Source organism: Coffea arabica, chromosome 1c (genome assembly GCF_036785885.1).
Source record: "Coffea arabica cultivar ET-39 chromosome 1c, Coffea Arabica ET-39 HiFi, whole genome shotgun sequence".
In the NCBI taxonomy this organism is placed as follows: domain Eukaryota; kingdom Viridiplantae; phylum Streptophyta; class Magnoliopsida; order Gentianales; family Rubiaceae; genus Coffea; species Coffea arabica.
The window spans coordinates 52,490,908-52,516,035 of record NC_092310.1 but is presented as its reverse complement, the minus strand read 5'-3'; the positions used below and the strand labels follow the sequence as shown (position 1 = coordinate 52,516,035).

General features: G+C 36.8%; 2 protein-coding genes across 5 annotated transcripts; both read left to right on the top strand.

Annotated features, from left to right (window-relative positions):
- Positions 1 to 664: 664 nt before the first annotated feature.
- Positions 665 to 8,139, top strand: LOC113727706 (vacuolar fusion protein MON1 homolog). 4 transcript variants are annotated; one of them, XM_072077073.1, is made up of 14 exons: positions 666 to 1,449; positions 2,066 to 2,145; positions 2,271 to 2,342; positions 2,475 to 2,514; positions 3,660 to 3,761; positions 3,931 to 4,052; positions 4,586 to 4,718; positions 4,820 to 5,089; positions 5,252 to 5,316; positions 5,477 to 5,776; positions 5,872 to 5,963; positions 6,841 to 6,905; positions 7,267 to 7,381; positions 7,660 to 8,139. In XM_072077073.1, exons 1-13 carry the CDS (start codon positions 940 to 942, stop codon positions 7,360 to 7,362), a joined length of 1,947 nt encoding a protein of 648 aa, XP_071933174.1. In that variant the 5' UTR covers positions 666 to 939; the 3' UTR covers positions 7,363 to 7,381; positions 7,660 to 8,139. The 4 variants fall into 4 exon arrangements, with proteins under 4 accessions (XP_071933182.1, XP_071933174.1, XP_071933171.1 ...); XM_072077078.1 differs by lacking the exon at positions 7,660 to 8,139 and having other exon boundaries at positions 669 to 1,449; positions 4,820 to 4,911; positions 5,008 to 5,089; positions 7,267 to 7,596; XM_072077070.1 differs by lacking the exon at positions 7,660 to 8,139 and having other exon boundaries at positions 7,267 to 7,596.
- A 1,566-nt stretch (positions 8,140 to 9,705) lies between these two features.
- Positions 9,706 to 14,420, top strand: LOC113742389 (double-stranded RNA-binding protein 2-like). The gene is made up of 3 exons (XM_072077067.1): positions 9,706 to 10,244; positions 12,872 to 13,091; positions 13,612 to 14,420. The coding sequence occupies exons 1-3, from the start codon at positions 9,999 to 10,001 to the stop codon at positions 14,313 to 14,315; spliced, it is 1,170 nt and encodes a 389-aa protein (XP_071933168.1). The 5' UTR covers positions 9,706 to 9,998; the 3' UTR covers positions 14,316 to 14,420.
- Positions 14,421 to 25,128: the final 10,708 nt, after the last annotated feature.

Below are 25,128 nucleotides of genomic sequence, written 5' to 3'. Positions count from 1 at the left end.
GCTTTTTTTTTTTCCCCATTTTAAAGCTAAACAAACTAAGAAGAAGGACGAACTAAGAAGGAGGTAAAAGAATTTAATTTAAACAAATATAACCTATTCAAATTGGATAACACTTGAAGTCGAAGTTTTTTTTTTAAATAATTTATTATTTATAATTCCCCTTAATTTATCCTCCATCCTAACTCTCCTTCAATTGAAGCTGAAACTTCGTGCTTACGTAGAAAAATCTCAATCAACCATAACTTAATTGCAAAGGATTAATGCATCAAACACGTTCGATTAATCAAATATTCTTTTATCTTTGATACTCATCCATCACACCCCACGTACATCTTGTATGTTCGTGGCAATGCTTCTTCCTTCTTTTAATTGATGTTTGTATTTTTTTTTTCTTGTATCACAACTATGTTTCAACTTTAAAATAAAGTGATTATAATCAACTAACAAGTAAGAATTAAAATGTTCTTTTTTCCTTCCTCCGGCCCTCCATTAAGCCCTGAATTTTCCTCTCACCTGCCCTCTTTTCACGTTGAAATTGTATATACACTTTTACCTCGCGTAAGAATTGGTGACATGCCATCAAAGTCACGACCCATGTGCTGGTCCAGACCCAAACCTAATCCACGATCCATCATCTAAACAGCCCAAGACGACAGCTAGAACCAAACAGGCAGTCGCGTCGTCAGTCGTCTTGCTATCTAATCTTGGTTCTTGGCTCCCCCGTAAGCCCGAGCGGGGGCGCCACCGAACCGAACCGAAACAAACAATTGGTCAAACAACTACCACGACTGGTAGCTCAATCATCAACTTTCACCGGATGCTCCATTTCCATTGCCACAACTGGTAGCTAGCTCAACTCGCCTTGATCGGTAATTCCTCCCTCTCTCTTCCCAGGATTTTCCTCTGAATTATAATCCAATATCTTCGACACTCCCGATAATGCCCTCGCCTTCCAACTCGTCTTCCTATTCTTCCTCCTCCGACGAGAAAAACCCTAATTCTGCCCCTAACCCCAAGCCTCCCTCAATTGACCAGTCCCTCGACGCTATCGAGAATCAGTTAGCCTCAATTTCAACGTTTCAACCCGGTTCCTTGCTGGAGCCCGAGTCGGAGTTCGGTGTCAACGATGATGAAATTCGAGAGGAATTGGTGAATGGATCGATAAATGATATCGAAGAGCTGCCCGGGAACTCAGAGGAGAAGTTGAAGGCGAGCTCGTCGAGAGTATGGGCGAATGTTTCGGAAATGGAGGAAGGGGCGGCGCCGTCAAGTCCGAGTAGCAGTGGGTATGCTGGTGAGAGAGGGAGTAGTGCTACCAGTGGAGTTGAGGAGTATGGAAATGATGATTTTAATGACGACGAGATTGTCGAGGTTCGGAGTAACGGTGATTTTGACGGAGTTGCACATTCTCCGGCTCCCTGGACTCCCGGGAAACGCCATGGCGATGAGGTCAGTATACGGGAAATTTTAGAATTTTTGGCTCAAATTTCTGAAGGGTATCCTGTTTTGTTTATAGCTATATTTAAACTAATGTATGGTTAAGATAAGTTGGGACCAATGCATGATTTTATAGATTATTGGAAATGACCCTTTCAAGTAATTAGGAGGTTAATTGATTTTGGTACATAATATTTGACATTATTTGTGTAATGTAAATGCTTATTCAACTAACCTTCTGAATTAATATAAAGTGTCAAGCTATTTGTTGTGCTTGAAATCATGTCATAAGTGTTGGTGTTTGCCCAAGATTAATTCGCTAATCAGTTGATAGTGGTTCTCTCTTCTTTCCCCTCCTGATAATTGGAAAGGTTTTGACTTAAATGGGATGTATGCATATATATGTAAACTTATTCATAATTAAAACCTTTAGCGGAATTGTGGAATATAGCTTTAATGCTGTACCATTGGAACACATGAAGAGTTCCATTTTCTGAAGATGTTGACAATTTTGGCACGTACTTTTCCCCTTACTTTATATGAATGGTTGTAGTAATTTCTTATGTTGATTCGTATCTTATTTGATTAGCAGCTTTATCTTTCTGTTTGATAAATCGATGAAGTGCAGGATGATGATTCTGTTTCATGGAGAAAAAGGAAGAAACATTTCTTTATTTTGAGTCACTCTGGAAAACCCATATATTCGAGGTGTGTATATGCTGCACAATTTAGTCTCGTTGGGACATAGAGTTAAGAGTTTTATTTTGCAGCACAGTGTGGTCCTGGATCTAGACATTCTTAATTAGTTCCCTTTTTTTTAATTATGTTTAAAGATATGGAGATGAACACAAGCTAGCTGGATTCTCTGCGACTCTACAGGCCATTATTTCCTTTGTGGAGAATGGGTACATTGATAGCTACATCTACTTCAAATTCTATTGTGGTTGATCTTTTCTACTTATCGATTTGTTCCACCTCTTTTAGCAACAAAGATTAGCTTAAATCGCAATAGTTATGCATCATTGACTTCTTTTCAGGGGAGATCGTGTGAAATTGGTAAGAGCAGGAAAGCACCAGGTCAGTAAAACTCCTCTCTGGACCTTCATGAAGTTTATTTTTTTAGAGATTATAAGTTTCTGTTTTGAATTTAATTGTCTTCACAAGTAAAAAATAGCATTGCTTTGTGTGTGCGTGTGTTTTCCAAGCCTTGGATAATTTTTCAAGCTTCCATGAACTTGTTTGAAGGTTCTTTTTTATATCTGAATACGTTAAGAATTAGACAGAGCTGTTTGAGATGTGAATGATAGTTCTCCAGCAAAAAAAGAAGGAAAGAAAGAAAGGAAGAACAAAAACTTTGGTGGTTTACTTATCCTTGGAAATGACTCCTAACATGTAGTACCTTTTTATGTAACCAAAAATGCATTTGCTGAGCTGCAATTCATGTTATGTAGTTGGCTGCTATAGTCTTGTATTTTTCTTTTTAAATCCAAATTAGAGAAGTTTAATAGGTTTAGCATGAATTAAACGAGGGAAATTGCTTGGTAGGGCACTTGATTTTTGTCCTTGGGCAATTTGCAGTTTTAGAGCCATAATAGGATGGAAATATCTTATGGTTTGTAAGAAACGTAAAACAAGTCGTCAGCATCCTCTTGTTAAACAGTTTCTTATTATTGAAAGTAGAATAGGTTTAGGCATTAGATGTTGCTTTCTCTCCTATGAGGGAAAATGCATTTATCTGTGAGGCTATTATTAGCACGGTTTCATCTGTATCCTGCTATAGTAATCGAATATGACAGCAAAAAATCATTCTTCCATAATTTGCTGCTGTAAAAGGATGCTTTGCCTGGAACTTTAGCCCTCTTTATCTTGAATAATTGAGGCTTCAAGATCTATTTCAGGGGAAAGTTTTTGTGTAGTATCTCCAACTGTTTGTTTGCCCAATTCAAATTTGAGAGATTAAAATTCTTTTGCAAATGCCTTGCTTTCATTTTTCTAGTTTGGGACGACCCAAGTTGTGTAGTGTTTTCCAGGGCGCATCTGCATCATACATATGTCCTGGCCTCACTTTACTCTCATAAGTGTTTATAGAAGTAAAGGCCATTGTGGTAGATTATGTATTTTATTTTTACTTTTATTTTTGGTATTTTGTTTATTATGGGATGGGATGTAGAAATAGGGTGATATCTTTCTTTCTTTTCATTAATTTGTCCGTCGTGTTTCAGGTTGTTTTTCTTGTTAAAGGACCAATTTACCTCGTTTGTATAAGCTGTACAGAAGAGCCATACGAGTCACTGAGGGGGCAACTGGAGCTTCTCTATGGTCAGGTAGCTTTTTTCCTAATTTGCTGGATTTGACTCTGAGATGTATTCCTAGAGAAAATAAACTTTGCTGTCTGAAAGTTTTAATTACCTTTCTACTTTATGTCTGATTGATTCATTTAATAGAAGTCTTCCAACAATTAATGCAGCTACTTATTATTCAATATGATTGCAGATGATACTTATTCTTACAAAGTCTGTAAATAGATGTTTCGAGAAGAATCCAAAATTTGATATGACGCCTTTGCTTGGAGGAACGGATGTGGTCTTCTCTTCTCTCATCCATTCTTTCAATTGGTTTGTTATTTATTCTCTCTTCCCTGTCATAATAATTTAAGATCAACTTGTGGCAATTTATTTATATTTTCCCTTTTCAGGAGTTGTCTTTTATTGACTTGGATTGTAGTACTTTCTTGAGTGTGAAGAAAAATGCAGTTAAGCAAGGAACTAATAAACTTCTTTTTCCTTTCATTTTAAGACTTAAAAGGGTGTCGTGCTGTTAAAATGAGATCCAGGAACAATATATTCTGAAATTTTTGGAATGTTTATATTCCAGAAATTCTGGCTACTTTACTTGCTGAATGGTCTCAGATTATGCAATATAATTTGAAAGATGAATGGAGAAAACATATTGTGCTTAACAAAGTTTTCAATGCTGTTTACTATCCGTCAGTTTTTAAAGCTGACAAGATGTCAATTCCGTCTTCCTAATCTTCCAACCTTTTGACTAATATACTGCTTGTAAATATTCATTGTAATTGACATTGTAATTCATTCCTAATCTTCCAACCTTCAGCCGTTGTGATGAAAGTTTTTACTATAACTTGTAGGAACCCAGCTACTTTTCTCCATGCATACACTTGTCTTCCCCTTGCTTATGCAACAAGACAAGCTGCTGGTGCAATATTACAAGATGTGGCTGATTCAGGTGTCCTGTTTGCAATTTTAATGTGTAGACACAAGGTTCTTTTTCTATCTTCTTTATCTAATTGTGCTTTAAGAAAGAGGTTGGAATGTGATATTAGTAACTTATTGGTGAGACTACTCAATTGACATAAATGCAGGTTATCTGTCTCGTTGGTGCACAAAAAGCATCCCTTCATCCTGATGACATGCTTCTTCTCTCTAATTTTGTTGTATCATCTGAATCATTTAGGTATGTGCAATCACTGACTGATCTTTTATATGTCATTCTATGGCGCTTCTGCTTTTGCCCTGACTATATTCTCATATCAGTATTGTCTTTGTATAGGACATCTGAATCTTTCTCACCAATTTGCCTACCAAGATATAATCCCATGGCATTTCTATATGCATATGTCCACTATTTTGATGTACGTTACCCAAATTTCCAGTGTATTCTGAACTATTCTATTGATAGTTACTCTAAAATAAGAAATTGCTGAATTCAATATAGTTTGGTAACTCTGGATAAGAAGCTGTTCCTGCTGGTTGATTATCAACAAATGACACATAAAAGATGTTTTTGTTTGCAGGTTGACACCTACTTGATACTGCTCACTACAAGTTCAGGTGCTTTTTACCACCTTAAGGATTGCAGGTGATTTATTTTGCTGGCTGTTACACTTCTTGATAGGTCAAGAATAAAATGTCACTTCCTCTATCTGTTCATTTTTGGTGTTATATATTCCGTCTAGCTCCATTCAAATAAGTATCTCGTTTGAACTTCGAGATTGAAATATCTTCTATATATGGCATAGGATTCGTATTGAGACTATACTTTTGAAGTCGAATGTACTCGTCGAAGTTCAGAAATCCATGCTGGAAGGTCGCATGCATGTTGAGGATTTGTCTACGAACCCTGCTTCTCATCCTGGAATTGCATCCCCTCACTTAAGTCAATCTAGGCTTGCAACTGATTCCACAGAGAGGTTGACAGAGTTTATTGGTGTTGGTGGTCCTGCTGGGCTATGGCATTTCATGTACCGCAGTATTTATCTTAACCAGTATGTATCATCTGAATTTGCATTGCCAATCAATAGCTTGCGACAGCAGAAAAGGTAATTTTGTACTATTTAGCTGGAGATTGTAGTGACAAATCTTGTTCATCGGAAAGTTTTTTTTTTGGTGTGAACATGTGAGTTTTCTTTTGTAGGTTATATAGAGCTTATCAGAAGCTTTATGCATCCATGCATGAAAAAGATGTTGGACCACATAAAACCCAGTTCAGAAGGGATGAAAACTATGGTGAGAAGAAGCTCCATTTGGTTGGCATTCTTCATGGATAATTGGCTGTGTTATTCTTCTTTTGGTATCCAAAGTTGTGAGATCTCTTTTTAGAGATTGACCCAAGAGTTGATGGTGGAAACTTTTTCAGTTACTTGAATAAAGAAATTAAAAGTGGTCTAATGTTGGAACTAGTTAGCATCTGAAATTAGGAATCTCACTCTTGAAAAGCAAAACTGAGAAAGTGGCATCTTTTGCCTGTCTTTGTACTGGACAATTTGAAGAATCTACTTCTGATGAGTACACTGATGGCAGTAGGAAGCATTGTTAGGCACAAATAGACTGTTAAATACTTCTCACTTTGTAATTTTATAAAATAATACATGAGCATTTCTTAAGTTGGCCCAGGTTTTGTTAAGCCACTGATTTTTTATGGAAAGCTAGTGAAAGTCATTATTCAGATATGTAAGCATTTTCACCATATATTACCTAGTTTCAAACTCTGTAGTGGTGTAGCTTTCTGCATTATGATTGCCCCTAACATATATCTCTTCAAATTACTTTTCGAGAATATGCATGTATAGTTGTTTGTCATTAATTAGATGACTTCATATTGGGTTCTGGTAATCTCTGTCTGTATTAATGCTTCTCTATACTGCACCAATAGAGTTTCGATATTGTCAGTATGAGTTTCTCTTTCTTCCTGTTCTGTTTTAGCTGGAATAGGCTCCATATGTTTGATTTTGATGATTTGTCATGTCTGCTGATTGTTTACATTTGTTCAGTTAGTTTGGTTTTCTGTCAAATGATGCACTTTATTGATGTGCTCTTTAAGATTATTTTTTGATCTTTTCATTTAAGAGTTTCACTTTGGAATGGGTCCTTTTTAACGTGGCAGCACTGCTTTGCTGGGTCACTCAAGATTTTGAGCTATATGCGGCATTTGATCCCCTTGCAGACAAGGTTAGATGATGAAGATTCTTTCTATTATGACTGAGTTCAACTTGTCTTAAATCTTAGCCTGAGTTGTCTGAAGTCAGCAGTTCATCAGAGTGTTATGCATAGGATTATTTTGAGTAAGACCATTATATGCCTGCACATAACGGAATAGACAAATCACCATTTGTTAGTGAATAAATTGATTAAAAGCTGCTGAATAGATTTATTAAAAGCGTATCTACAATGATAACTTAACCTTGTTTGATATGCAAGAATTGTAGTTAGTGTCTTTCATTGTTTGGCACGCTACCGTTTTTTTTCCCCTTTAATCTCGTCTATGGTTGGTCGTTCCTTCTATTAAGTTATTATGCACTATAATTCACAGGCTTTGGCTATAAAAGCTTGCAACCGGGTTTGTCAATGGGTGAAAGACGTGGAGAATGAAATTTTCCTGTTGGGAGCAAGCCCTTTTTCGTGGTGATATTTCTTTATTTATATAGGTATACAGGACGCACTCGAGTTCATTACTGCCTCGTCCTAATAAAATCTAGCCTGATTTTTTGATGGGCTCTGTATTATAGGGCTTCCATATTTATATTTTTCACGCGGCATTATATGCCAATTCTATAGCAGAGTCATTTTTGTATTCAGATTATGATCCTTTTGTAGCCCTTTATTCAGTATATCAAGGTATGAAATAGTATATTCTTCTTAATCTACTAATCAACATTGCGGAATATGCCTGTGGCAAGCTCTGTTTGGTGTTCTGTCTTCGCAGGGCGGCTATATGCGGTTTCACAAGACAAGCTTTTCGGTTTCAAGAGCACGCATCTCACTTCTTAGCTGATTTCTTGAGACAGTCGACATTCGGTTCGCATGATTGACATTGAGTTGCCTTTCAATTTGTCGAGAAAGAATGAAAAGATCCCTCTCAGAGATCGTTTAGGAGCACTTTATAGTCTGCTTTTTGGGGGGGTCAACTTAACCTTCTTCGGAGACTGGAATGAAGTTGTTCCCCACTAATAACGAAAATGGTCCTCCAGAATTATGGTTTGAGGAGTCGGGCATTGGTAAAAAACGCGGTTAATAGCGATGCTTTTGTACTTTGGACTTCTCTCCACGTTGAATATTCCACGGCTCTTTTAGGAATGATGGGACTCCTTTAGCTATTGGAGTCAAAAGGGTAGCTAGTGTGTGTGTGTGTGTGTTATTCAAGACCTTTGATTCTGTGAAAGTGGTCGAGAGAATGATTTGTGCAGCCGTTCCGGCAATATATATATATATATATATATATATATATATATATGTTTCTTTGGGGGATTCGATTCAAGTTTATGGATGGGAATCGATACATTAAGCCGAGTTAGATATTGACACGCCATTATTTTCCTCTTCTGAGCACTGGAGTGGATCGTAATCGGTAACTATCCAAAGTACATCGGTCGAAAACACATAAATGCTCACGGTCTCAATTTCTAATTTGTCTGAGGCGCCCCCCGGGGGGGGGGGGGAAGTGATATAATAGTTAAACCAAAAAAAAAAAAATTAACTTTATAGTATATGCTAATAATGTATATGCTACCAGAGACATGAGACATATGAACAATTTTGGTTTTAATTTTGAACTCAGATTAACTGTTATGCATTAAAATTAATCCCAAAACATGATATGAAAAATGTTAAACTAACGGTGAGGTATTATTGCTTCCTTTTAAGTGAGGAAAGTCATTATTTGATCATGTCATATTATTTGCTTCCTTTAAGTCATTATTTCATGTCCAATAATGGCACCAAGCTCCGGCTTGGGAAATTAATGTGTAAATGACACACAATATAATATATGGTTCATTTATGATTTGGCCTAACTTCAACCAGAGTAACAGTAATGATATTAATATCCTACCTTGACTGTTGAAGAATGGTCATCATAGCTTTATCCACATCGTAAAACTTACGGCAGTAATTGTGTGTATTTATCCACTCACCCTGCCCCACCGAGGACTTTCAACAAGTCCTACTAAAGCTGTGCCTGCCATTCGTCTCTCTGTCTTCCTGCCTTTTAGTTCAATTCGTTGATAAGAACATTGGAACGATAATCAGATTATTATTATTATTTTTTTTACGTGAATAGCGGTTGATCCCTAAAGATTAAGATAGAGTCCTAATTTAATTCCTGGACAATAAAAATGAGTCCAATTAGTTGGTGGTGCTTCAACTTTCTACGTTACAACAACGATTTTTGTTAATTGCTGACAAAGATGGGCACATGCTCATGTGGGCTATTCATAAAGATATGAATACAGAGAATAACCCACCATGTAGCATAATTACATGTTTTCACTTGCACCAATCGACCTTTCACTACATGCGCTGTTTAGGAATAGGACCAATAATAATGTAACATTTTGCAAGCTATACAACTAAATTAAGATTTTAAGTGAATATATAATTACACGAGTTAGTGAGCAAGAACACAAGTCAAATGTACAAGATTTGGAGTTTAATTTCATATTAAAATTAAGTTGCATGTATTCATATCCGTTAATGTACGTAACACCGTCATTATATATATGATTAATGTATATAAAATATTAACTCGTATTTTTATGGTCAAGTTAGATTGGTCCACAAACAACATATGGAGTATTTAATTCATAAAATCCAAGAATGACAGGCAAAATATACAATAAAGGATTGACAAACTGAAGGTGGTTTTTTTTTAAAAAAAAAAAAAAAAAGTATATATGCATATAAATGAAATAAAATCACAACATCCCACCCCTACATGCAAGCCCAACGTTCGGTTGACTCCCAGAGTTCCCCACTCATCGCAAAGAAAGAAACCCCACATCAAGCATTTAATTCTCCCCATTAAAAATCACTGCTGACTGACTACAATCCATTCCACCCCTCTCCTCCCCCAGCCCCACCTTCCTTTCTCTCCTTCCCAGAACCCATCATAACCCATCGGACCATTTCCTTTCCTTCCTGCATGCACACCTCCTCCCATTCTTCGTCAACTCCATTAACGACCCCATAACCCATTTCAAACTCTCTGATCCGCCGCCCCAGCCCGAAGCACAGATACAGAGAGAAATTTGTACTTATTAGGGAGCTATGTATAAGAACCAGCTGCAAGAGCTGGCGCAGAGAAGCTGCTTTAACTTGCCTTCCTACACTTGCATTAGGGAAGGTCCAGACCACGCTCCCAGGTTCAAGGCTTCCGTTAACTTTAACGGCGAGACGTTCGAAAGTCCCCATTACCACTCTACTCTCCGTCAAGCCGAGCACGCCGCTGCTGAGGTCGCCCTCAATTCTCTCGCCACTCGTGCTCCTTCTCATTCCCTCGCTGCTAGAATCATTGTAAGTTCTTTGTTTTTTTTTTCCCCCTTTTTTTGGGTCCTTGCAGTTGACTAATTTTAGAAACTTTCTTTTCCCAAAACCAAAAAAATAATAATTGCGTTGCAAGTTTTCCTTTTTCTTCTTGTAGTTCTACCGGCTGCTTAGCTTCATGTTTGGGGACAAGGAGATGACAAAAACGCATACCCATTCTTACTCTTGAAATTTCGTTCCCCCCCCCCCTCTCTCTCTCGGTTTCACTGGCAATTTTATTTACCCAGATGTACTTGCTCCGGTTGTTTTAGTTTAGTGCGTGCGGATGATGAAATGACGAAAATGCCCTCTCTTGGGCTTCTCGGATTAGTGGGATTTTCTTTGCAAAGTTTAATTTGGGCGGGTGTTTGGTCATATTCTGGGACAAAGAGAGTGAAGCTTTTGAGGGGATTATGGGAGTGACCCCTTTTTTTTCCTATAATACAATTAATTAAGTAGTACTGCCCCCATCTTGCCTTTACATGTTGGTAAACAGCTGTTTTCTATATTGCAAATGTAATCCAATCTTGGAGCAAGGGGTATTCTGGTCAAGCGGTAATTGTTTAGATAATTCAGACCCTTTTTTCCTCCCTGCCCTGGTAGGAGTGTGAAAGGAGAAGCTACCAAATTGGCTTCTCTTCCATGACACACGGTTTTAGCTGTGGAATAGTTGGTGAGACCGTTCAAAGTAGTAGTGGAGACACTTTTTTTTTTTTTTTTCTAAGCAATTCATGACATTTTAAGAAGTGGGTTTTGCTTGAATTTTGGGCGGATTCACTAATTAACGAAGATATAAAATAGTAATGTGACGAAGATTGACAATTGAATTTGCTGACTTTTGGGTTTTTGTTCTTTTATTTATTTAAAGCGCAAAAATTGAAGACGTTGATGTGAGTATGAATACATTGAAATCTTGGGGGGACACTTTTACCTAACTATAATAACTATGGTATTCAATTCAGATTAGCCAACTTTCAGGCTGGTCACGTGGTAGAGAATTCTCTGGTTTGCAATTAATTTCATGCCAAGTAAACTTGCAGTTTTGTGATGACTGGAAATTAGTGGTTGATTTTTTATTTTGCATAGGTCGTTTTTTCCGGTTAGTGCATGCAAATTACTCTCCGAGACCAAATAGAAACTTCTGTGCAGAAAAAGGATGATAAAATGAAGTCAAGAAAATACACCACTATTTATATGGGGAAAAAAAAAAGACTACAGGTCAAGCATTAAATGATGAATTTTTGTATTACTCTATGCTGGGAGAATAGTCATGGTGGCACATGTGGGAGGTCTAGAGCAAATTTATGGTCTTGTCTCCCTCAATTTAATGTACTTATAGATACATACAACGCTATAGTCTGCACATGACTATTTAACACTAGCATGGATGGTTGGCCCTTTATGACCTGCAAAATGTATTCATTTGAAGTTTATGAGAGTATCTTTTCCCCACGTAATTTCTCGTGGCGGGATACATGTTCAATAATCAACATAAAAGAAATCGATGTCTCAGTTACTGCTGATTTTAATTCCAGATCTGTGACTCTGGCTTGAGCTTTTGAGGTCATGGAATTCTCAGTGTAGGCAGTGGAAAGGTTTCATGGCTGGCAGGATTATATGATTCAGAACTGATACATGTTCAATAATCAACATAAAAGAAATCGATGTCTCAGTTACTGCTGATTTTAATTCCAGATATGTGACTCTGGCTTGAGCTTTTGAGGTCATGGAATTCTCAGTGTAGGCAGTGGAAAGGTTTCATGGCTGGCAGGATTATATGATTCAGAACTAATCGAGCACGTAGAACCTTCCAAGTTTCCCATTCTTTCTTTCTGACTAATCTATATGAGAGCTAGAGGAGGTTCTTTCCTCTTAAATGGATCAAAAAGAGCTGCTAATGGAAGGCTCTAGTGTTTTTTTTTTTTAAATGTAAATGGTAGGTCTTGAACCCGGACCCTTCTCTTTTCTTAAGGATCTAGGAGGTTATCCATCTGTGTAGAATATGTTCAGCTTTTTGTAGATACGATCATTGAGATCGTCTCTGTTTTCCTTAAGTTAGCAATATACAGTGTGCATATCTGTCATTTTACTATCTGGTGTTTGGAAAATTTGGTTTGCTTTTAAATGACCAAGCAACCAAGTCTTATTTTCCGTGTAAGTAAGAAAGTTGAGTTGTGTACCGTACCACATGTCTGATTCTGAAACATAATATTATTGATCTTATACAGTACAAACTTGTAGTATCTGTTATGATGCTTCTGGTTCTTAGATGTAGCTTGCTTGTGCATATAAGATTCTACCATTTGACATTGATGGCACACGGATGATCATAGTCTATGCAGGTAGTTACCATTGACAGTATTTGGGTGTCAATAGTCCAAGCAAATAATTAAAGATTCTCAAAAAAGCATAGATACTCAGATACTATGTATGAGTACCAGATGGGTATGTTTGAAGAAATTAGTATGGAGTTTCTTGCTGTTATGCATGCTGGAATATGCAAGCCCTTGTCCTCTCCAAAATATTTCACTTTAGTTAGCATCTTTTGATAGTGGCATGATTATTTAAATGAGTAATTGAAATTTTGTTTTGGTCTCAATCGGTTTAACGCATGTTAGGATGAGACGGGTGTCTACAAAAACCTCCTACAGGAGATTTCACAAAGAGTTGGATCGCCTTTGCCCCAGTATACAACTTTCAGGTCAGGTCTGGGGCACCTACCGGTCTTTACAGGAACAGTGGAACTGGCTGGAATAATGTTTACGGGAGAACCCGCTAAGAACAAAAAACAAGCTGAGAAGAATGCTGCCCTGGCAGCTTGGTCATCATTGAAACAACGTGAGTCCTCTCTTTCACATTTTGAATTGGAAGAATTTCCATTAGATCATGAATACTTCTAGAAGGGATCTTCTCTTACATGTTTGTATCTTCCAGCCATATCAAATAAATCTTTTGTACATTGGAGGGAAAATCTATCTTTTATCTCCGTGTACCTTTTTGCATGCTCGACTTTAATAAGCTGGACTTTTACATACTGTTAAAATGCAGAAACATTTTGAGGTTCTATTAATTCAAAATGAAATACAGGGGGGCGTGATAGGAGTTTAAAGATATACAGTATTAGGTATTGTTTCCCATGCATGACAAATTTCTCTTCTCCAAAACTATTAACCAAACATGTTGAAGAATCATACTACAAATCTTTACTTCTTTGATATATGGAAACATATCGTACAAAAAAGATCACCATGCTTGATCCCTAACATGTTAGGTTCCAGTTATCAATTCCCAGTATTTTCATTGTACTAGTTGGGGTACTTACGGTGAACTTAAGAGGGCATATTTTCTTTTGGTTCAGTGGCACAAGAAGATTCTAGTTCATCGTCAGAGCCAGAGAATAATGATGAACAGGAGCAAATCAGAATAGCTAGAGCCCTACTTAACTACAGGTTGAAGGAGAAGATTCATATGTCTAACAGTAGCAGAACCACTATTCCCTTTCAGAAGAAATCTTTTATTCCACCCCCTCGGCCATCAAGTCCACAGTGTCGTCCCACAGCCGCATCTAAAATCCTCCCCTTGTTTTGCCAAAATATTGTTTCTCAGAATAAACAAGCAGTAGCAAATGACAGCCCTGTTCCATTATCACAGTCTCTTTCATCAGAGGCGCGTTCAGTTCACTGCCACAAGCTTCCTACTATGGAGAGGGCAACTTATGTTCCTATTACACAGTACAGGACACCTTACAAAGGGATTGCTCCTCCTGTTACAATCAGAACAGCAGTACCAGTTTACTCTGCACCACCCCTTCCAGCACCATCTGCAAGTCACCCTCGAGCAATGCAGCCTCGACCTGTGCGAATGGCTCCCCCAGTTCGTATCAGGCAAGCTATTCCTGTATTTGCTGCTCCATCAGCAACCCCAAAGAGAGAATTACCAAGTAGTATAGCTTATAGCTTGTTAGAAAAATCACCACCTCATGCTGAAGAATCAGGAAGTGAGCCAAGCATTGACATAAATGAATCTACAGTTTTGAAGTGCTTGGAACATCTGGAAATTTGATGGTAACTGTGAGAGATACGAATGTACTACTTATGTTTTGTGTATGAGTTTACTCTGCATTTCCGTCTCTTGCAGCTTTTTGATACGAGTGCCTCGTGTTCTTCATTTACCATAGTTTACTTTCAGCTACTGCCTGTCAATTTAGTACCAATGTTACAGAACTCTCCCAGTTGCGAGGATGATGGAAGAGGGTCACTGCTTCTAAGATTAAAAATATCGTCTTTGATGCTTCTATCGGATTATGAGATGTTTGCTAAGGTCCATGTCTACAGATCTAATGGGCCTCAAGGCTATCGACAACCTATCTATCTTATGAAATTCTTTCCACTGAATTAGAAGATCGCCCTTCTACCGCTGCAACTCCTGTCGACTCCCAGCAAATTTCTTGCTTTATCAGAGTTAGAGACATCTATAGTAGTTCTGGGTGCTTTCGCCGCAGTTCAGGATTTTGAAAATTTTCACTTTCTGTAATCCTTTTCTAACCGTTTTACTCCCATCTTCTACGAAATATAATCGTGACGTGGGCAGATATTAAGATGATACGAGGCTGCTTTTAGCACAATTACATGAGAGCAAGAAACAAACGATGAGAATCTGGACCGGGGTAAAGTTGATTCATTTTGAGTTTTTTCACCAAGAACTACAGCTGAGCAGGCGGGCGGGTAGCCCGGTTCTTCAAGAAAGAGCCTGGAGCTCAAACCAAAATAGATGGAGACCAATCCTCACCAGCACAAATCTTCCGCTTAAATGGGCCCAAGAATCTCAACTCAATTTGGAAACGGGAAATCAGGAAAGGCCCCAAAGCCCCATACTATTCTTCAACATGAGCAGGCATAAACAATATTTTTTTTTCCCCTTGGCAAACCAAACAAATAACGGGTACCATCAACGAGAATAGAATCCTGTGTAATCGATTTAAATTGAGCAGGCACGTTGAGAACTGGACATCTGCTGCAGTTGACCTGTAAGAGTTGTCCAATCCTTGTAACCACAAGTGATCAAAGCATAATGACTTCTCGGCATCGTACAAGGGACTTTGATCGATGATGCCAGCCAGCCTTCCTTGCATTTATCATAGCCAAACTTGGTGTCTTCCAGTGACATATATTCCCAAGTACCAGCTCATGCAATGTCTCGCCTCTGAGGTGAAAGTAGATGCATAATAAATGATCGCAACCACTAAACGTTACTCGTAGTACATAATCAATAGCTAACACAATTTTGGAGACTTGCTAACGTGCGTGAAAGTTCTTGAGCAACTTTCCCAAATTTGTATGCTACGTCGCTAAAAGATGCAGTGATAAGTCATACACCCATCCGCCAACTAAATAAGCAACGAAAGCATGTGCATTCATTTTCTATGCATTTGAATGCGAAGTTGCCTGCCGCTGGGTAATTGTCCTTAGCATCCAAATTCAACATCTATGATGCATACCTTTCTTGGTTCTAAAAATGTGGGAAACATGGATGTTGGTCGATTTCATGATTGTGCCCTGAAAATGCTTAGGTAGTTGTAAATGATTACTGTTGTTACTCCCCGAACTTATGGGAGCTCCCCAAACTGCGTGCCCTATATATCAGTTGTTTCGTTCTGGTCAACGTTCGTCCTGAAATGTATCAAAGTCAAAAGTACAGAACTTTTCTTCCCTGTCGTTGACCTGTACATGAAAACTGGTCATCCATTAGTCACCTGCCTTCATGCTCCTTGATTCTGCAACTAATAATAATATTTGCTGTTAACGATAGTATTATGGTTGGTTCTGGAGTACCTAAATCAGGCTAGCAGAGTGTTAGGCCACTTCAATTGGGCCTCCCTCGCTGTCATCCATAGTTGATAGGATGCATTTAGCAGCTTAGTACACTAAAAAGTTGTGCAAAAATAAGCACGCCACGCATTAGCCTAATGACAATCAAGAACAGTCAAGTTGACGTAGGTAGATTAGATATATTATCCTCATTTGAGAAATATGAATGAAATGTTCCCACAAATAAATGGTAGGTGGGAACATAGAGGTACACATGGCATGGCTGTATATACATCCCATCCTGATTTGAAAATCACAGGGATATTCTTTCTGTATGGTAGATCCCAACCCAAATATAGGAACACATTGGAAATGGACGCGATTCCTCAGTCTCAAGGCTGAAGTTACTATTTTGTGCTTGGACAGTGCCCAAAATCAAGAAGGGGAGGGAGGGGGTGTACGACCATGGCATGATTGGCATCTATTTCTATTTGTGGGTTAAAATGTTTGAGGTGAAAAGAACTATTTTGTGCTTGGACAATGCCCAAAATGACCATGGTGGCATCTATTTCCATTTGTGGGTTAAATTCTTTACGGGGAAAAAAGAACAGTGGAAGAATGGAATATAATGCAAATGGGAAGGGTGGTTATGTGATGTGATAAAAAGAGAGGGAAGAAAAGTACTAGACTATTGCTACAGCTGAAACAAGTGTACTAAACAAGCAAAGGTGAAGGCTCGATGAGGCATGAGGAGGGCAAAAGAGAGGGAGAGTCATATCACATCCATGTGTAAATGGGCTAAAGGTGGTGGGGCCAAGTCTCCACTTCAACGACACCAAAACCCATCAAAGCAAAGGTCCATGTCAGCATTCTATCAATTTACGCAACCTGCTTAAATAAAAAAAATTTTCCCCTGCTTTGGGGCCGGCCCAGACAGGATGGGCCCACGAGAAGGTGGGGACTGTGATTGGACCGGAGGGAGAGGGGCCCGACTGGGGTTGAGGAAGCACTGGCATTTATTCCTTCCCTATGAAAAAAGCAATGGCTCAAGACAAAAGCAGAGATAGGAACCCTCCACCCATCAGGAGGAACATGAAGGGGAAAAATTTTTTTTAAAAAAAAAAATAAAAAAAAAAGGTGAAAGGAAACAAAAGAGGGAAAAAAACAAAGGGGAGTGAAGGAGACAAAGTGGGAGAATGTTAATCCCATCACCTAAAGTTGTAAAAAGGAAAGCAAATCAATCTCTCTTATGGGATCTGTCCATTTGACTTTGTTATTCCTCATCATAAACCATTGATTGTACTAAGCAGATGGAACTTGCATTGTCTGCTCTGCTTCCATTCCATCTATCTATCTTGGTCAATCTTTCTTTGTGTCATGCCCTTGGAAAACACTAGCAGTCCCTTACTTGCTACTTTTCCTTCACTTCTTTTATTGATGATGATGCAAATTCAAAGGGGTATTTCATTCATGTCTTTCTTTCAATAGTTCCTCAACAACCCCCCCCCCCCCAAAAAAAATATATATACATATATATATATATATATATATACGTAACCAATTTTATACTACTAGTAGCTAGGACAATAATTGGGGATATAGTTGAGCACTCTTGGTCCTTCGAGCTTCAAAAGATGTATAAATGACAGGAGATAATTAATCTTCTCCTTAATAAAGCCGAAGTAGCAAACATCAACCTCCTCCTTTCCTTTTTCCCTAATGCTCCTAGCGTCTAACAACTACTGTCCTTCTTGAATGCTAAAATTAACTTCCACTTGCCAGTTATCCTAGTCTTGAACCTTAATTGTACAAAAAAGGGTCTGTTCTCAACTGATTCTGATTTTTATAAAAATTAATTTTTGACCCCCTTTTAGCTCTAAAAATATTTTTAAAAGGCGAAGGAAAAAGCAATCGAGAACGTTACGCAAAAGATTTTCTAGGATCAAAAGCTAAAATTAGGTAAAAAGAAAATAATTAACTTTAGCAGCAGACCAAAAATAAAAATAAGTCTGTAACCAGAAGAAATAAGATATGGACTCATCATCAAGTGGTCCATCCATATGAGAGATTAAATAGATTAGTTCTGACGTTTTTATATATGGATAGGTGATTAGGCAATCAGGACTCGGGAGGGAAAAGCAAGCAATTATCTGCATATTCGATCGAGCCTTCCCTTCTTTTCTTTTGTATCAGAAAAGCACATGATCCCCACAACAATGCGGTGTGCGACTCTCTCTCTCTCTCTCTCTCTCTCTCTCTCTCTCTCTGTATATATACATATATACACACACACATAGATACATAGATACACATATATATATATGAAGAAGAAGAGTATACTCACACAGTCGCACAGTAACACTCACTACCAACAGTTGTGCGGGCATATATCCTGAGTTACGCTACTGCTGCTACGTAGTACGTAGTACTGCTTCGCGGACACGCATAGCCTCCTCACACAGTGAGTCAGAGTGTGAGAAAGAAGATTGTGGTTGAATCTGAGATACACACATATACATATATTGCACAATGATACCGACAGCAACAAATATATATGAAGCATGAAAACCTTTTCCCGAAAGTGGCTGGGATTTCTTTCCTTTGAATATATTTATTCGTATAAAATTTTGCCACATGGTTTTAGGCGGTTGGCATGCTCCAAAGGAGACATTCAAAGTCATGTCTGGGAAGATTGCGAAAATCTTTCACTTTGACGCTGGGCAGTTTCATGATCCATACTTCTTTCCTAAATTCGACTCCCACCCACCCCCCGCCTCAAAACACAAAAAAGAGGGAAAGAAAATTATACCCTTTACAATCAGCTTAATTATATGTACATCAAATCGTAAATATAATTTTGGATTTTAATGTTTTTTTTTTACTTCATATATATATATTAAATCGTTATAGTATATTTTTCTACAAAAAAAAAAAAAAAAAAACTCCTAAAAATAGCAATCCAAACAGGAATTCTCCAAAATGGCATTTGAGTAATGAACTCCGTGCTACATTTAGTTTCATGCATAGCCATATTGCATGTAGGGAGCGAACACTCACTCGATGGCATAGAAGATGTCACTAAAAGTACAACAGCATCATAATTGTGTAACATCTCATCTCTTACAAATAATAATCATCCACCAGATTAGAAGTGTTAGATTTATGTATCGGGTTATTGGCTCCATATTTAGTTTGAGAGATAATTGTGTAAAAATGTTGAATAAGTACTATATATAAATAAGAGTCGAAAAAATTACTAACTTCAAAATTTTTAGGTCAATATCCTAATCCGTTACGACGTAAGTGTGCATATATCCTAATCCCGAGGACTTTTTTTTAAAAAAATTTTTTAATTACATAGGCTACTTTCTAGTATAATACTACTAGAAATTGAGTTCCAAAGGGTTATCAGAAATCCCGATCAAACTTTTTTTCCCCCACTTAAGTATAATATTCCGAATGTTTAAAGTGAGTTGATAATTGAATTTAATACAGCATAACATCCTCATCTCACCGAAAAAGTAGGGGAAAGAAAGGAGCGTTAAGAAAAAAAAAAAAAAAAAAAAAAAAGGGAAGGAGGTTAAGGTTAAAAAGGTAAAACTAAGGGTTTTTATCTTTCTCACTCAGATTTAGGTCTAACCTAATCGCAACAAATGATTAAAATTTTCCTGAGACGGTACACAATCATTGATTCCAAAAGATGCAATTTAACCAGACCCCCTTAAATATATAATACTACATGATCCTACACTCCGACTTTCCTTTTCCTTTCCAGCTTGCTTATTATGCAAATTTTTTTTCTTTTTTAAGAAAGGAAGAAGTAAAAAAAAAAAAAAAAAAATGTCTTGTTTCGTAATTAATAAAAGCATTAATTTGAAAGTATTTTGTTTAATAGGACTTTTTTTTTTTTTTTTGGTCAGAAGTCAGAACAATGGTTTGTGTTGGGAAGCAAAATTTAGAAATAGATTTCAGTGAGATGTGTGGGACGCACGTGAGTTCTTCTTTTTGCGCATGCCAAAAGCTGATGCATGAAAATGCAATGCCTTACACAATTTTTTATCCACAATTCCATATTATTATTATTATTAAATCCAGTGCACAACCTGTTGTCTTGTTTTTTGTCGTTTATGTAGTATTGTTTTTTTTTTTTTTAATTTTTATAGTCATTTCTGATTTTGTCCCTTCTTTTACACAAATACCACTACTATATTACAATCAGTAATTGCATCTTAAAGTTTCCTTTTAACTACTAATAAATACGCCCTGTTTAAATAACCAAGAAAATCACAAATTGGGTACCAAGCAAGAGGATTTAACTCGATACTTTTGTTTATTATATAGTCCAAAACTAATATATTTGTGATTTAGAGAATCAAATAGATATCGGTGCATATCAAAATTTTTTGGCATCAACTTCAGGCTTTATTTGTCTATACTTACTTAGTAAAAGAAAAAATAAAGATTTTCTTTTTCCAAAGAGAACGTCTCAATGTACATCCTTTATTTTCACATTAACTTTTTATCTTAGCTTTTGAGGCCCGTCAAAATCTATATTCTCTAAAGATATAAAATTGTTATCACGAAGTAAAACTCCTCTCACAAATTTAAAAATTTATTTTCCTTATACTACTAAAAGAAATACTCAACCTTATGGAATGTTTATGGAATTTCTCACCCAGCTTTATTAAGCATTTCGTGTTAGACGATTTTCGGTAATTTAGTTAATAATAATTTATTTTTTATGAAAAAGAAATACATAGTAGTATACATAATTTCAGAAAAAAAGGAGGTAAAAAATCAAATGTAAACAAAAGCGTACTACTAACCAGTACTCCCTCCCTTTTTTTATAACTGACGTTTAAGGTTTTGCACACCAATTAAGAAAAGTTTTTCATTGTTTAAATCTATACACTACTTTCCTTTTGTACCCTCATTAATTATCCAATTCACCCATATTTTCTCTCGCTAGAGTATTAAATGGTGCTGTTTTACTAGGCCAAAAGCAATGCAAACCAACTCTCACCAATTATGAAAAGAGAGATAAAATGGTAAAATTGTGAAAAAATAATTAATGCTGCATGGGGATAATACAACGACAGATAAAAGTACTTAAGAGCAAATTTCTTAAACGTCAGTTATAAAAAAAGGGAGGGAGTAAAAATTAGGAGTAATTTTAGCGGATCCCGGCGTAAACAGAGACCGACCAGAGATAACGTGCGCCGATTGTCTGCGCCGGAAGGATTCTGGCAGCAGCGTTGCGTTACTGCCACTTGACAAAGATTGATTGATAAAGGCGTCAAAATTAAGGTCCACTAATGCTATCATGCGCGCATTCACTTTTTTTTAAGAACTTTGGTCTGGAATTAAGAAACCGCATTCCAGACTCATTTTCAATGCTCCTGGTCCCTCCTTCCTCCCTCACTCACTACGGTCTATGCCTTTTTCTTTTTTCTTTTTTTTTTTTTGTTTTTGGGGGAAGTGGGCTGAGAGGTTCTTTTTCACATTTGCCCTAGTTTAAATTCTCCATACTGCCCTTGCCAAATACCACCATTTTCATTTTCATGAAATTGTTGTTGACTTGGACTCAAAAATTTATTACTCGTATGTATTTAGGAATTGAGAGTATGATCACAAGGATGTGTTTGTACAGTTGTGGTGGTCCTTGATCAAATTATTAATTAATTGCGTTTGTTGTAGAATGCGTTTGATTTTGTGACAGAATCTTCATATCAATCCTGTTTGGATTGCTATTTTCTGCCAGAAAATTGCGTCGTTTTCCGTAATCACATTTTTGTATTATCTTTTTTCCTCACATGCATCAAATCGTCACAGTAATTTTTTTTATAAAAAATGATGGAAAATGCAATCAAAACGGTCTTTCTTTTTCAAGAATGTGTTATTTTTGCATGCTGTTCAATTTTACGACCAATTACCTCGACAAGTAATGAAGCCCATGAAATTTTCAGTGATAGCGCGTTGTTAATATCTTAATCTTCATTGCATTCTAGATCAATATAAATTAATGATGGAAAAAAAGGAGAGATTGTTGAAGAAGATTGATGGCGTTGGTTGACATTCTTGAACATGACTCAGACTTAACAATGATAAAAGTAAAAAGCCAGCAATTGTACCAGATGATCAGCAGCCAATCACAGTCGGACTATTTGTGCAAAATTCTTTGAAGATTGAAATCAATGGCAAGATGTATTAAACTCTGGTCTCTTACCTAAATCATCAGTGATTAGTCACGTCAGTTGAAAAAAAAAAGGCAAAAAGATACGACGAGGGATTGGTAATCTGCCATTAAATTCTTTCTTACAATTAATCATTCCATTCCTAACTAACTAGAGATCACCACAGCGTCTCCAACATGTTCCTGTTTCCAAGCTTGTTGCTGGGAATGCTGATGCTCATTCGGACAACATATCATGTGGATTTGGGGAATTTTAGGTGCTAACGTCTTATATTATTGTGTCCACATCGTTCTGATTTTGATGAAATGTGATTCATGTATGTGACACAACTAATTACTTGATTTATCATAAACAAGAAATAAAAGTGACTCAAATAAAGAGTTTTTTTTTTTTTTTTTTTTTTTTTGTTGTTGTTCATACTAATTACAAGATTTAAACAATGGGGCTGTGTTTTATGAAATTTTCTTCTCAAGTTGTTGGTTTTTACATTAAGTGATTGGTACTAAATGTACCCTTGTTTTATGAAATAATCAGTTTTTTTTTTATATATATATTGTTTGAGTGAATCGAGTGTTTATCCTCAAATTAAAAGGCAGCGAGACTCACGTCACAGCGCTCAAGATTCAACTTAATTGAGAGGGATATTAATTAGGTGATCGAGAAATTATTGGTGTGATTTTCGTACAGTTTTTTTCCCCTTTTCTTTATAGCCGTCCCCAAATTTTTTTTAGAAAAAGCATTTTAAAATAGTACTACTATTTATACAGTTGAAAAGGCGGAAAAGATGAAAGTTGAGAAATTTATTTTAATTAACGGAATGTTTCGTTGAAGAGAGCTCTGATTCAATGATGTATTGCAAGTTAGATAGTTAACCAAATAGATTCACGAGAAGTAAGGAAACATGTCAGCAAAAGCAATACCAGGTAAGCCCATGGGATTCGCAATCGAAATAAGAGGTTATTTTGTTTGGATTGCAGGTTTTTAAAGGAAAATCGTTAGGTTTTTCGCGTCATATTTTTTAATTATTTTTTATTTCACATATATCAAATTGTTATAGAAATTTTTTACAAAAAAAAAATCCAAAAAAATACAATTTTGTATAGAAAATTGTTTAAGAAAATATTTAACGTATTTTTATTGTAACATTTTTTTTATAACGTTATGTATATGAAATAAAAAAATTATAAAAAAATGTGTTTGAGACGTAAATAAAACAAATTTTCAAATACTTCCTCCGTCCCACTTTGATAGTCCCGTTTTCCTTTTTCATCTGTCCCAAATTGTAATCCACTTTTCAATCGAAGAATGTAATTGTATTTTAATTTTTCTAAAATATCCTTATTTAATGTAAGTTGTTGTTACTATAAACCTACCCCATTTAATAAAAGTTGATTCTTTTTTTATCATCAATTCAAGTTTCCATAAAATTGTACCATATTTACTGTGAGGGTATTTTAAGAAAATAATAATTTAAATTTACTTTTTTAATAAAGTTAACTATTTTTTCTTAAATTGTGTGAAAAAAGAAATGGAACTTATTAAAGTGAAACGGAGGAGGAGGGAGTAACAAATATACGCACGCTCGCGCGCGCAGACATGCAATGCAAAAATTTGACTTGACTCGTGAAATTCCTTTTGAAAGCACAGCGGTTAAAAAAATTGGAGCTTTTATAGATGCGGGGAGGCTCTGTCGAATTGCACAGGCACAGTAGCCGTTCAATGGAGCCGGGGAGGGGACAGATTGAGCTTTAAGCAGCTTTTAGAGGGAGGGAGGGAGGGAAAGTTTCTTGGGCATCACTGCGGCCTGCCCTGCACAAGTACTATCGGCGCTGCATGGCAGTACTCCAAATATTCCGGCTAAAGTACCCAACCCCTCCCCATTCTTCTGTTGAATAAAAAAAAGACAAATCGGCGTGTGAAAAGGAGCAGAAGTGGGGAGAACAAAATTTACTCCTCCAACAGAACAGAGTCCCTTCTCACTAGTCACACCACACTTCAGACTTCAGACCCTTTGACATGATACATCGGGATTAAGATTTAACCTTTGTTGCCTTGAGTTCAGTTGGGTTGGGTTACAGCCAAGATTCCACATCTAACTACTTTGTCTTAGCATATACTACCATCCCCAACTTTTGCCCCAAGAGAAAAGGAAAAGCAGAGGACAAAAGAAAACATCTCTTTGGAAGCAAGAGTTGCGTTTCAAGTAGTTTGGTTTGGTTAGCTCTTGCTTTCTTAAGCAAAAATCTGGATCCCAAAACATCCAATATGCACTTAAAAGTGAAAATAGCTTGGTGCTTTTATGTGCATCTTTTATATTTTCATGGATTTTCGTCTCTGCCTTTATTAAATGTCTTACAACAAATCTGGCTAAGAACTCGTAATAACTTCAAATAAAATTTCATCTTTATTTGTCTTATCATTTTCTTTCTTTTGATTTGTGCATACATAAGGTGTGTCTTCCCCAAGTGTTGAACCAGAGTTGTCAGTCAACGCAGCGAGAAAAACATGTATTTTTTCTTTTCTGAGGAAGAAAAACACATGTTTCACCAGCTGCGTTTAGCTCTTGCTTGCTTAGGCAAAATAATTTTGAAGTCTCCAAAAGGGATGGGATAATCCCAAAATTTCCAAACAAAATCAGAAAATTAAAAGAAAAAGGTGAGCCTTTTCTGTCAAAATGACAAAACTTTAGTACTAGTAGATGATTCAGATTCAGAGCACAAAACCTAAAAATGCTCAGTCAGAAAGAGAGAGAGAGAGAGAGAGGCCTGATCGATCCTGATGGCTGGCTGGACCAAAGGGCAGAGTCAGGTACAGAAACAGCCAATTGGGGTTTGCAGAAGATTTTGTTACTGTGATTTGACTAAAGCATTAAAC

What these genes read in the sequence shown, in the direction of transcription:
- LOC113727706 (XM_072077073.1), top strand. Translation starts at nt 940, where the DNA reads ATGCCCTCGCCTTCCAACTCGTCTTCCTATTCTTCCTCCTCCGACGAG. An exon ending in TGGAGCTTCTCTATGGTCAG is followed by an intron (nt 3,762 to 3,930) that starts GTAGCTTTTTTC and finishes ATATGATTGCAG; the next exon opens with ATGATACTTATTCTTACAAA. An exon ending in CAGAAGGGATGAAAACTATG is followed by an intron (nt 5,964 to 6,840) that starts GTGAGAAGAAGC and finishes TTAACGTGGCAG; the next exon opens with CACTGCTTTGCTGGGTCACT.
- LOC113742389 (XM_072077067.1), top strand. Translation starts at nt 9,999, where the DNA reads ATGTATAAGAACCAGCTGCAAGAGCTGGCGCAGAGAAGCTGCTTTAAC. An exon ending in CCCTCGCTGCTAGAATCATT is followed by an intron (nt 10,245 to 12,871) that starts GTAAGTTCTTTG and finishes AACGCATGTTAG; the next exon opens with GATGAGACGGGTGTCTACAA. An exon ending in TTGGTCATCATTGAAACAAC is followed by an intron (nt 13,092 to 13,611) that starts GTGAGTCCTCTC and finishes CTTTTGGTTCAG; the next exon opens with TGGCACAAGAAGATTCTAGT.